The sequence below is a fragment of the Bos grunniens genome, chromosome 5 (assembly GCF_055505025.1).
Source record: "Bos grunniens cultivar Pamir isolate PY7600 chromosome 5, Bosgru_T2T1.0, whole genome shotgun sequence".
Taxonomy (NCBI): Eukaryota; Metazoa; Chordata; class Mammalia; order Artiodactyla; family Bovidae; genus Bos; species Bos grunniens.
Genome location: NC_141169.1, coordinates 96,317,006 through 96,330,078, shown reverse-complemented (window position 1 = coordinate 96,330,078; position 13,073 = coordinate 96,317,006). Strand labels below are relative to the sequence as shown.

Below are 13,073 nucleotides of genomic sequence, written 5' to 3'. Positions count from 1 at the left end.
AGAAATGCAAATCAAAACTACAATGAGATAACACCTCACATCAGTCAAAATGGTTATCATCAAAAAAAATCCACAAACAATAAATGCTAGGGAAGGTGTGGAGAGAAGGAACTCTCCTGTATTGTTGGTGGGAATGTAAATTGATATAGCCACTATGGAGAACAGTATGGAGGTTTCTTTAAAAATAGGTCTACCATACTACCCTGCAATCCCACTCATGGGCATATATCTGGAGGAAAACATGCTTGGAAATGATACATGCACCCCAATGCTCTTACCCTAAAAAGGAAATTGATGTTGTTCCTTCTGGCCATTTACCAAGTCCTCACGCTTTTATCTACTTCCTTTCCTTCCCTATGTATCACTTTAGTTGAGGCTTTTTCCCATTTCTGGGAATTATCTTGTATATATTCTGATAAACTGGTATAGCCCTTGAATTGCTTCAAGATGGCAGAGTAGAAGGATGTGCACTCACTCCTTGAGAGAGCACTGGAATCACAACAAACTGCTGAACCATCATTGACAGGAAGATGCTAGAACCAACCAAAAAAGCTGTCCCACATATCCAGAGACAAAGGAGAAGCTGCAGTGAGATAGTAGGAGGGGTGCAATCATGATAAAATAAAATCACATAATCACCAGGTGGGCTACTCATGAACTGGAGATAAATTATAACACAGAATTTCTCCCACTGGAGTGAAGGTTCTGAGCCCCATGTCAGGCTTCCCAATGTGGGGGTCTGGCAACAGGAGAAGGAATCCCCAGAGAACCTGACTTTGAAGGCCAGTGGGATTTGATTGCAGGACTTCCACAGGATTGGGGAAAACAGAGTCCACTCTTGGAGGGCACACACAAAATCTGGTACACAGTAGAACCCAGGGGAAGGGAGCAGTGACCACATAGGAGACTGAAGCAGACCTTACCTGCTAGAGCTGGAGGGTCTTTGCAGAAGAGGGGGCCAGCTATGGTTCACCATGGAGACAAGGACACTGGTAGCAGCAGTTCTCAGAAGTACTCATTGGCATGAGGCCTCCATGAGGTCACCATTATCCACACCAGCCTGTAGGCTCCAGTGTCGGGCTGATTCAGACCAAACAACCAAGAGGGAAGGAACACAGCCATACCCATCAGCAGGCAAGTGGGGTAAAGTTTAACTGAGCACAGACTTGTCCACAAGAGCAAGACCCAGCTCTACTTACCACCAGTCCCTCCCATCAGGAAACTTGCACAAAACTCTTAGATACTCCATCTACTAGAAGGTAGACAGCAGAAGCAAGAACTGCAACCCTGCAACCTGTTGAATAAAAACCACTATCACAGAAAGTTAGAGAAAATGAAAATGTGGAGGATTATGTCTCAGATGAAGGAACAAAATAAAACCCCAGAAAAGCAACTAAATGAAGTAGAGATAGGCAGAAAAAGAATTTAGAATAATGATAGTGAAGATGATCCAGGATCTTGGATAAATGATTTAGGCAAGGATTGAGAAGGTGCAAGAAATGTTTAATATAGACCTGGAAGAACTAAAGAACAAACAGATTTTTTAAATCAGTAGATTTAATTTAATCTACTGAAATTAAATAGATACTAGAGGGAATCAAGCAGAATAAATGAGGCAGAAGAAGGAATAGTGGCCTAGAAGGCAGAATGGCGGGAATCACTGCCACTGAACAAAATAAAGAATGAAATAAAGACAACCTAAGAGACCTCTGGGACATATTAAACACACCAACATTTGCATTATAGGGGTTCAAAAATGATAAGAAATAGAGAAAGGATCTAATAAAATATTTGAGGAGACGATAGCTGAAAACTTCTTGAACATGGGAAAGGAAACCCCCTCAACCAAGTTTGGGAAGTGCAGAGTGTCCCAGGCAGGATAAACCCAAAGAAGAGCACAGCAAGACACATGGTAATCAAATTGACAAAAATTAAAGACAATGAAAAAATATGAAAATCAACAAGGGGAAAATGACCAAAAAATACACGGGTACTTCCATAAGGTTATGAGCTGACTTCTAGGCAGAAACTCCGCAAGCCAGAAGGGAGTGGCACACCGTATATAAAGCGATGAAAGGGAAGAAACTACAACCAAGAATACTCTACCCTGCAAGTATATCATTCAGATTTGAGGGAGAAGCCAAAAGCTTTTCAAACAAGCAAGAGTCAAGAATTCAACATCATCAGAAAAGCTCTACAACAAATACAACAGGAACTCCTCTAGGTAGGAAAGAGACTAGCAACTTAGAACAAACTGTGCAACTATAGACTGCTATATCAAAACCTCATAGAAGCAGCAAACCTAAAAACTACAATAGATATACCCACAAAAAAGAAAAAGCAACCCAACATAACACTAAAGATGACCATCAAACCACAAGAGAAGAAAATAAAAGAGGAAAGGAAGAAAAAACACCTGCAAAAACAAACCCCAAATAATTAAGAAAATGGCAATAGGAACACACATACTGATAATTACCTTAAATGCAAATGGATGAAACGTGCCAACCAAAAGGCAGAGACTGTTTGAATGACTTCAAAAACAAGACCTGTACATATGCTGTCTATAAGAGACCCACCTGAGACCTAGGGACACATACAGACTAAAAGTGAGGGGATGAAAGAAGATATTCCATGCAAATGGAAATCAAAAGAAAGTTGGAGTAATCATACTCCTATCAGACAAAACAGACTTTAAAGACTTCTAAGAGACAAAGAAGGACACTACATAATGATCAAGGGATCAATCCTAGAAGAAGATATAACAATTGCAAATATATATGTACCCAACGAAGAAGCACCTCAATTCATAAGACAAATCATAACAGCCATAAAGTGAAAAATTGACAGTAACACGATAATAGTGGGGGACTATAACATCCCACTTTCGTCAATCATCCAGTCAGAAAACCAATAAGGAAACACAGGCCTTAAATAACACATTAGACTAGATGGACTTCATTTATATTTATAGAGCGTTCCATCCAAAAGCAGACGAATACATGTTTCTCAAGTGCACATGCAATATTCTCCAGGACTGACCACATGTTTGGCCACAAAGTGAGTGTAAATTTAAGAAAACTGAGATCATATCAAGCATGTTTTCCAACTACAACACTTTGAGATTAGAAATAAAGTACAAGAAAAAAAAAAACAATAAAACACAAACACATAGAAGTTAAACAATATGTTACTCAACAAACAATGGATCACTGAAGAAATCAAAGGGGAAATCAAAAAATACCTAGAGACAAATGAAAATGAAAGCACAATGATCCAAAACCTATAGGATGTAGCAAAAGTAGTTCTAAGAGGAAAATTTATAGCAATACAGTCTTACCTCAGGAAACAAGAACAATCTCAAATAAACAACCTAACCTCACACTTAAAGCAATGAGAGAAAGTAGAACAAACAAAACCTAAAGTTAATAGAAGAAAAGAAAACAAGATCAGAGCAGAAATCAGTGAAATAGAGACAAAGAAGACAACAGCAAAGATCAACAAAACTAAAAGCTGGTTCTTTGAAAAGATAAAACTGATAAAGTCTTAGCCAGATTGAGAGAGGACTCAAATCAGTAAAATCAGAAATGCAAAAAATGTTACAACTGACACCACAGAAATACAAAATATCATAAGAGACTACTACAAGCAACTGTATGACAATAAAATGGACAACCTGGAAGAAATGGACAGATTCTTAAAAAGATGCAGACTGAACCAGGAAGAAATAAAAAATATGAATAGCCCAATCATATGCACTGAAACTGAAAACTGTGATTTTAAAACTCCCAACAAACAAAAGTCTGGGACACAGGTGACTTCTATCAAACATTTAGAGAAAAGCTAACACCTATTCTTCTGAAACTGTTCTGAAAAAATGGCAGAGGAAGGAAAACTCTCAAAATCATTCTATGAGGCCACCATCACTCTGATACCAAAATCAGACAAAGATACCACACAGATAAGAAAATTACAGGCCAATACCACTGATGAACACAGACACAGAAATCCTCAACAAAATACTATCAATTCTAATCCAACAATACATTAAAAGGCTCAAATACCATGATTAAGTGGGATTCATCCCAGGGATGCAAGGATTTTTCAATATTCACAAATCAAGCAGTGTGATAAACCACACCAACAAACTAAAGAATAAAAACCATATGATCATTTCAATAAAAGCAGAAAAAGCTTCTGATAAAATTCAGCACCAGTTTATGATTTTTAAAAACTCTCCAGAAAGTGGGCATAAAGGAAACACATGCTCAGTCACTCAGTCAAGGCTGACTCTTTGCAACTCCGTGGACTGTAGCCCTCCAGGCTCCTCTGTTCATGGAATTTTCTGGGCAATAATATTGGAGTGGATTGCCATTTCCTTCTCCATAAAGAAAACATACCTCAACAGAATACAGGCCGTATAAGACAGCCTTACAGATAACATCATAGTCAATGGTGAAAAGCTGAAAACATTTCCTCTAAGATCAGGAACAAGCAAGGATGTTCACTTTTGCCACTTATATTCAACATAGCTTTGGAAGTCTAAGCCACAGCAATCAGAGAAGAAAATAAAAGGAATCCAAGTTGGGGGGGTGGGGGAGTGAAACTGCCATGATACTATACATAAAAAACCCTAAAGATACTACCAGAAAACTACTAGAGCTCATCAATGAATTCAGTAAAGTTGCAGGATACAAAATTAATACAGAGAAATCTCTTGCATTTCTATGCACTAAAAGTGAAACATCAGAAAGAGAAATTAAGGAAACATTGCCATTATCATTGTTTAAAAAAATAAAACACCTAGGAATAAATCTACCCAGGGTGCAAAGGACCTGTACAGGGAATACTATAAGACACTGATGAAAGAAATCAAAGATGACACAGATGAAAAAATATATTATGTTCTTGGATTGGAAGAATCACTATTGTCCAAATAATTATATTACCCAAGGCAATCTACAGATCAAATGCAATCCTTATCAAATTGCCAATGACATTTTTCATAAAACTAGAACAAAAAAATTTTAAATTTGTATAAAGACACAAAGATACCAAATCATCAAAACAATCTTAAGAAAGAAAAACAGAGCTGGAGGGACCAGGCTCTCTGATTCCAGATTATACTGGAAAACTATAGTCATCAAAACAGTATGGTACTGGCAGAAAAACAGATATATAGATCAATGGAACAGGACAGAGTGCCCAGAAATAAACCCATGCACCTGTGCTCAATTAATCTATGACAAAGGAGGCCAGACTATACAATGGTGGGAAGATAGTCTCTTCAATAAATGATGCTGGGAAAACTGGACAGCTACATGTAAAAAAAAATAAGAAAGAAATTAGATCATTCTTAATACCATACACAAAAATAAACTCAAAATGGATTAAAGACACTCCACAGCTCCTAGAAGAAAACATAGGCAGAACACTCTCTGACATAAACGACAGCAATATCTTTTTTGATTCACCTCCCAGAGTAGTGGAAATAAAAACAAAAACAAATAGGAACTAATTAAACTCAAAAGCTTATGCATAGCAAAAGAAACCATAAACAAAACCAAAGACAGCCCAAAGATTGGGGAAAATATTTGCAAATTATGTGACCAACAAGGGATTAGTCTCCAAAGTTTATAAACAGCTAATGTAACTTAATACCATCAAAAACAAACAACCCAATCAAAAAATGGGCAGAGGACCTAAATAAACATTTCTCCAAAGATGACGTACAGATGGCCAAGAGGCACATGAAAAGACGTTCAACATTGCTAAGTATTCAGTTCAGTTCAGTTTAGTTCAGTTGTGTCCAACTCTTTGTGACCCCATGAATCGCAGCACACCAGGCCTCCCTGTCTATCACCAACTCCTGGAGGTCACTCAAACTCACATCCATCAAGTCGGTGATGCCATGCAGCCATCTCATCCTCTGCCGCCCCCTTCTCCTCCTGGCCTCAATCCCTCCCAGCATCAGAGTCTTTTCCAATGAGTCAACTCTTCTCATTAGGTGGCCAAAGTATTGGAGTTTCAGCTTTAGCATCAGTCCTTCCAAAGAACACCCAGGACTGATCTCCTTTAGAATGGATTGGTTGGATCTCCTTGCAGTCCAAGGGACTCTCAAGAGTCTTCTCCAACACCACAGTTCAAAAGCATCAATTCTTCGGTGCTCAGCTTTCTTCACAGTCCAACTCTCACATCCATACATGACCACTGGAAAAACCATAGCCTTGACTAGATGGGGAGCTGGTATATTCAGATGCCCACAAATTCATTACTGCTTTCTTACTGTATTTGCAATGATACCTTGCTGTTTTTACGCCCCCAAAGAGTCAGCAAGTGTAACCAAACTACTAGGACAAAGTTTCAGTCATTCCTAAAAAAGAAAAACAAATCAGAGAATATTGCTTCATATCCTTCTCCCTGACTTCTGCTTAGATGGACAAAAGGAGTTGCAGGTGGACTCCTGAAATTCCAGGGGCGAAAGGAGTCTGACATGACAGCCCAAGACTTGCACTTACCCATGTGATGGGGGTAGCATGTGGAAGTTCAAAATCAGTGACTGTGGGCCAGCAAAGCCCTTCTGATGCTCTTAGTCCCAAAGAGCATCCAGACCGCCTGGGTGGGGCCAGCTGCCCTCACCTCCCGTCCTCCCCTCAGCTCCTGCAGCTTGGAGGAGCCAGTGCAGCCTAGTGAGAAGGAGGAGCTGCATTAGGAAGACTAAGAGGTAGGTGGCATTGTCACTTGTCCACGCTGACAGCTAGGTCAAAAATGAGCAGTTAAGGAAAGAGATTTTTTTCTTCATGAGTTTGGAGATTTTCACCATTACAGGGAGTAAGGCATTGCTATTATGAACAGAGTGACAAGAAAAATCGAAACTTGCTCTAGATTTCTTCCAAGAGACAAGAAAGTTTCTGGCTCCACTGAAGAAGCTTGATGGGACTGGGGGAGATAAAAATGAGATGCTTTTATGTTTGCACCCTGCATCCTTCCTAGTCAACGTGGCAGGTGTGGAGGCCTCTGTGGTCACACAGCTGTCACTCATGATGCTCTAATTAGCACAGGACTGACTTCTCAGCCTTTGCCTGATCCAGTTCAACAACTGGGATGTGATTGAATTAATATAGGACTAAGAGAGTACAGTTCAGTTCAGTCACTCAGTCGTGTCCGACTCTTTGCAACCCCATGAATCACAGCACGCCAGGCCTCCCTGTCCATCACCAACTCCCAGAGTTCACCCAAACTCATGTCCATCGAGTTGGTGATGCCATCCAGCCATATAAGAGGAACGCAAATCAAAACTACAATGAGATATCACCTCACACAAGCCAAAATAGCTATCATCAAAAAATCCACAAACAATAAATGCTAGGGAAGGTGTGGAGAGAAGGGAATCCTCCTGCACTGTTGGTGGGAATGTAAATTCATACAACCACTATGGAGAACAGTATGGAGGTTTCTTTAAAAACTAAAAATAGGGCTACTATATGACCCTGCAATCCCACTCCTGGGCATATATCTGGAGGAAAACATGATTAGAAAGGATATATGCACCCCAATGTTCATTACAGCACTGCTTACAATAGTCAAGACATGGAAGCAACCTAAATGTCCATTGACAAAGGAACAGATAAACAAACTGTGGTACATATATACAATGTAATATTACTCAGCCATTTAAAAGAATGAAATAATGTCACGTGCAGCAACATGGATGGATCTAGAGATTATCATACTGAGTGAAGTAAGTCAGACAGGGAGAAAGAGAAATATCATACGATATAGCTTATATGGGAAGTCTAAAAAGAAATGATATAAATGAACTTATTTACAAAATAGAAACAAAGTCACAGACTTAGAGAACAAACTTATGGTTACCAGGGCAAAGAGTGAAGGGAAGGGATAATGAGGGAGTTTGGGGATTGACATATATACACAGCTGTATTTAAAGCGTATAACTAACAAGGATCTATTGTATAACACAGGGAACTCTGTTCAATGTTATGAAGCAGCCTGGACAGGAAGGGAGTTTGGGGGAGAATGGATACATGTGTATGTATGGCCCAGTTGCTCTGCTGTGCACCTGAAACTATTACATTGTTAGTGGGCTATATTCCAATGTAAAATAAAAAGTGTGTGTGTGTTTTTAAAAAAGATAATACATTACCACATTAAAAAAAAAAAAACTGGTACAGAAAAACAGGAAGTGAGGTGAAGTGAAGTGAAAGTCACTCAGTCATGTCCGACTCTTTGTGATCCCAGGGACTGTACAATCCATGGAATTCTCCAGGCCAGAATACTGTACCTGTTCCCTTCTCCAGGGGGTCTTCCCAACTCAGGGATCAAATTCAGGTCTCCCACATTGCAGGTGGATTCTTTACTAGCTGAGTCACCAGGGAACCCCGAAAAACAGGAAAGTGTTGGGAAATTCTAAAGCAGCCATGGTTAATAAAATTGCACTTTGGCAAAAATAATCATGATGACTTCAGACACTTATAACCCAGGAAAGTGCTTTCTGAAAGAGCTGCTTAATGTACTGGTAGGCACCCCAACTCCCTAAAATGTTAGGCCATGATTAAGAAAATCTGTTTTTATAACAAGTTATTACTTCACTGAACAGGAATTATCATCAGCAATTCTGTTGCCATATCAAGTGGCTCAGAGGGTAAAGCGTCTGCCTGCAATGCAGGATACCTGGGTTCAATCCCTGGGTTAGGAAGATCCCCTGGAGAAGGAAATGGCAACCCACTCCAGTACTCTTGCCTGGAAAATCCCATGGACAGAGAAGCCTGGTAGACTACAGTCCATGGGATCGCAAAGAGTTGGACACAACTGAGCGACTTCACTTTCACTTTCTTATCAAGAGATCCACGACGCCTTTTCAGAGAAAAGCAACTCCCATGGCTGGTCATAATAGACACTCAATTATATAGCCCCTACTATGTGCCCTAGTTAGTTAAGCTTTCCTGATAGCTCAGTTGGTAAAGAATCTGCCTGCAATGTGGGAGACCTGGGTTTGAGCCCTGGGTTGGGAAGGAAGATCTCCTGGAAAAGGGAAAGGTTATCCATTCCAGTATTCTGGCCTGGAGAATTCCATGGACTGTATAGTCCATGAGGTCGCAAAGAGTCGGAAATGACTGATGGATTTTCACACTATGTGCCAGGCACTGTTCCTCATAACAAACTTACGATATAGGTATTATTATAATACCCATTTTACAGATGAGGAAATTGAGGCATGGAGAGATTAGATAATTGGCTAAAAGTAATGCAGTTTGTCAGTATTGGAGCCAGGCTTCAAACACAGGCGGTCTGGCCCCATGCCTTCTGCTTGGAATTTCAACCCATCTCTCTAATATTTGACTTCCAAGAATGAAGACCTGCAATGGAAAGAGTGAACATATGGTGCAACTTCCACAGGGAATCTGGAAATAAGGGAGCCCTCAGAGATAAAGGATCAATTGAGATTGTCCTCAACCACAAGTCTGCTGTCAATTAAGGAGCCTGAACAACTCCCAGGACTGTAGACTCCTTGATAGCCACTTAAAGGGATTAGCTAATCTAGACAGGCAGTCAGTTAGTCTCAAGTGGTACTGGTAAGCCATAGAAGAGTGGAAAAGAAGTCTGTGACCAGCTGTTTTGGGCAAGCAGTGACTGGTAAGGAGCAGTTATGTACTGTCTGAAATGCCCAGTCCTAGTGAAAGGTAGATGAATCAGGTCCTCAGCCTGAGAATCCCTGATATATTTTTTATCCCAGGTAGTTTGATTACAGTGAGAATGTGCCCAGAGCAGGCTACACAAATAACCAGATTGTTAAAAATCAGTTTCCTTGTATCTGATCAGCTCTGGAGAACTGCAAAGAATGAATTTCTAGAGTCTATCCCTGAGAAACCCAGGGCCAGATCTGAAACTCACTTTACCAAGGCACATGCCACTTTACGAGTATCTTGGCAACCAACCCATCTCTTTCCCTAGTGACAACCTGACTTCCCTATACATATGACTAGAAAAACTGGTAATTCCCTGGTTGTCCCGTGGTTAGAACTCCATGCTTTTATTGTCGATGGCTTGGGTTCAATCTCTGGTTGTGGCCACAAGCTGCTGGGCAAAAAAAAAAGAAAAGAAAAATTTACAAGGCATCCTAAAACACACGTGGGGCTTTTGGTATGGAAAGATAAATGCAATGTGATTATGTTTGAAGTCTATAATAGACTGAGGCCAGAATCGGGGACTCAGTTTAAGAAGCAATTTCTTGCAGGGTGATATTTTCCTAAATAAACAGTGCCCCATCTTCAGAAAAACAATGTCTCCACCTCATTCTTTAGGCTGCCCATTCCATCTACCGGAACATTTAAAACAATCCCAATAATCTAAAAGGAGACCAGGAAAGGGAGAAAAGTTTCTGCCATCCTTCCAGACACTACCGCCATTTCCGTTTCCGGGGCATTCCCCAGCCTGTCCCAGGTGTGTCCAAAAATGAGCAGTTTCAGTGCGCCACCACAAGGCGGCATCGACACCACCACCTCCAGAATGTGCAAGCAAATCACGGATCAGAAGCCGGGGAGTGATCACTTCTGAGCTCAGAAGCTGAGGCAGCTTCAGAGACTGGAAAAATTTAAGAGTGATAAGTGGGCGCATTGCGAAAGCTAAGGCTTTGAAATCTGGTAACTGCACATACTGGTTGATGGAAGACAGTAGAACAAGAACCCATAAGGCGCTTTTAGGAAGGGATAGCCCTGCTGAACCCCACCCTAGTCTTGCGCAAGGTCAGCATAGAAAGGGGATTAGGAAATAAAATGAATCCTCTCTCGTTTTAAATAAATTGTTTCTTACACGTTACTTTTGAAGTTTTTCAGGTTTTGGTTTTTTTTTTTTAACTTAATCTTAGTTTTACTCATTGGGAGTGAAACAGACAAAACCCAGACCTCCCCCCCAACCCCAACACACACACAAACACACCCACTCCTTTTACTTTTGAAGCAAAGGGTACAGTTCAGTGTCAATACCTGTAGGGATAAAACCTTGTTTAAAACCTGTTTTATTAAGAGGGGAGTAGCCAAGTACATGCCGTTTTGCATTTCAGCTCTGCCTCCATTTGCTGTGTATCTTTATGCAAATCATTAAACTTGCTCAGTCTCAAACTTTCTCATCTGTAGAATAGGGATAATAAACCTATTTAGGATCGTGTTATTGTTGTTGTTTAGTGGCTAAGTCGTGTCAAACTCTTTGCCACCCCATGGACTGTAGCCTGCCAGGCTCCTCTTTCCATGGGATTTCCCAGGCAAGAAAACTGGAGTGGGTTTCTTTCTCCAGGGGATCTTCCTCACCCAGGGATCAAATCCACGCCTCCTGCGTTTTCTGCATTGGCAGGCGGATTCTGTTTTACCACTATGCCACCGGGGAAGCCCATTTAGGACTGCAGTGAGCAGTATATGAAAGAACATAAATCCTTGGGTACACTGCCTAGCACATTTCAAGCTAACAATACCAGGTTGCTCTTCTCAACACTTTAAACCAAAGCCATTGTCAATTAAAAAAAAAAAAAAAGTGGCAACCTGGATCACACTCAGTGATGAGAATAAATATATTTAGATGTCCTTTGGCTGACTCTTTTAGGATCAGTCAAGAATCAGCAAAGCCAAGAGCCGTGCCGGAGAGAACCTATTTGTCTGCCAAGAATTCCGGCCAGCACTTTCTAAGTTCGGAGAAACACACCCCCAAGTCCTCGTCAGGGGCCACCCCCGAGGGCCAGCAGGCCTGGAACAACCCGGGCCGTTCCCCCTGGCAGAAGCTGGCTTCCACCCAGAAAACAGACGGACACCGGCGGGAAGTCAACTTGAGTGGATTGGAGCGCACGGGGCGGCACGCGAGCAGAGGGGAGAGCGCAGGCTTCCAAGGGTCCCTCCCGGCGCCCCCGGCCGGGGCGGCACACTGGGCGCGCGGCTCACCTGCCTGGCTCAGAGGCACCGCGGCGGCCAGAAGCAGCAGGAGCAGCGGTAGCCGGGCCGGCGGCTGGGGCAGCCCGAGGCGCTCATCCTGGCTGTGGCGGGACATTGCTCGGCGGCCGCGATCTCCGCTCCGCTTGGCAGGACCAGGCAGCTGCAGGCAGAAAGGTTCTAGGGCCGGCAGCGGGGCGCCCGGACGCGGAGGTTCGGGCGTCCTTCTTAACTTTCCTCTCTCATAAGCCCGGCCTGTTTGGGGCTTTTTAGGGGCGAGGAAACCTCACGTGGTCTTGAGGACAACCTTCGCCCTGCTGGGCCCGTCTGGGAAGGGCGGGTCCTTTCTGACCCTCTAGCGCCCCGTGAGCCGGGCCGGGCCGGTTCCCTTCCTGCACTCCTGGGACCTACTTGCTGCTTTCTCCGCACTCCGTCGAGCGGTCTGGCGACCCAGGGCTGGGACAGATCAGTTCATGTCCACACCGCTGGCCTCCAGGGCCGGCCACTGGTTTGCAGCAGCGGAGAGGGGGCGTCCTGGGCAGTGTAGAAATGCATACCCCTGCCTACACGCAGCTCCGATTCCTCGCGCTTTCGGAGAGGGCTTCCCAAGTGCTTACAACTCAGGGTTTAGTGCCCCTCTCCATCCCCGCTGTTTAACCTAAATCCATTTGCTGCCGCTCAGGACTTCGGATCGTTTGTTTTTCAAAACTTCATTGGTTGGAACCACCACTGGCGAGTGATTCAGATTAGATGGGACTGAAACCAGTGATATCCCAGAAAACTCCTGTGAAGTCCCCATTTCTGTGCGGGGTCTGTTGAAAGTGACATTGTGAAGTAGGCAACACCGTGCCTTGGGGGACATTGTGAAGGTGGCAGAGGGTGCCCTAGGTGACATTGTGAAGTAGGCAAAAGGCATTTTATTCATCCAATAAGACCTCTGTTGAGCCCACCTTGTGTGTCCCGTACAGGTGTTATAAAGACCATTAAGACCACGGTCTACAGCAGGCAAGGAGCGACAAAGCCCTATAAATAAACAGGTACCGGAAGTTGCCATCAGTGTGTAACAGAGCCCTGCTTACCTATGATTGCATCCACCTGGGGACCAAGGCACCGCCTTCTCCATCTTTCTTCTGAGCTTAC

At 42.7% G+C, this 13,073-nt stretch overlaps 1 protein-coding gene across 1 annotated transcript in view; it reads right to left on the bottom strand.

The window, feature by feature from the left end:
• The window catches only part of PLBD1 (phospholipase B domain containing 1), an 88,927-nt gene extending 76,750 nt beyond the window's left edge, over positions 1-12,177 (bottom strand). The window contains exon 1 of the mRNA XM_086401936.1: positions 11,946-12,177. Within this exon, the coding sequence (XP_086258062.1) occupies positions 11,946-12,051 (106 nt within the window). The 5' untranslated portion in view covers positions 12,052-12,177. The remainder of the gene's footprint in view (positions 1-11,945) is intronic.
• Positions 12,178-13,073: the final 896 nt, after the last annotated feature.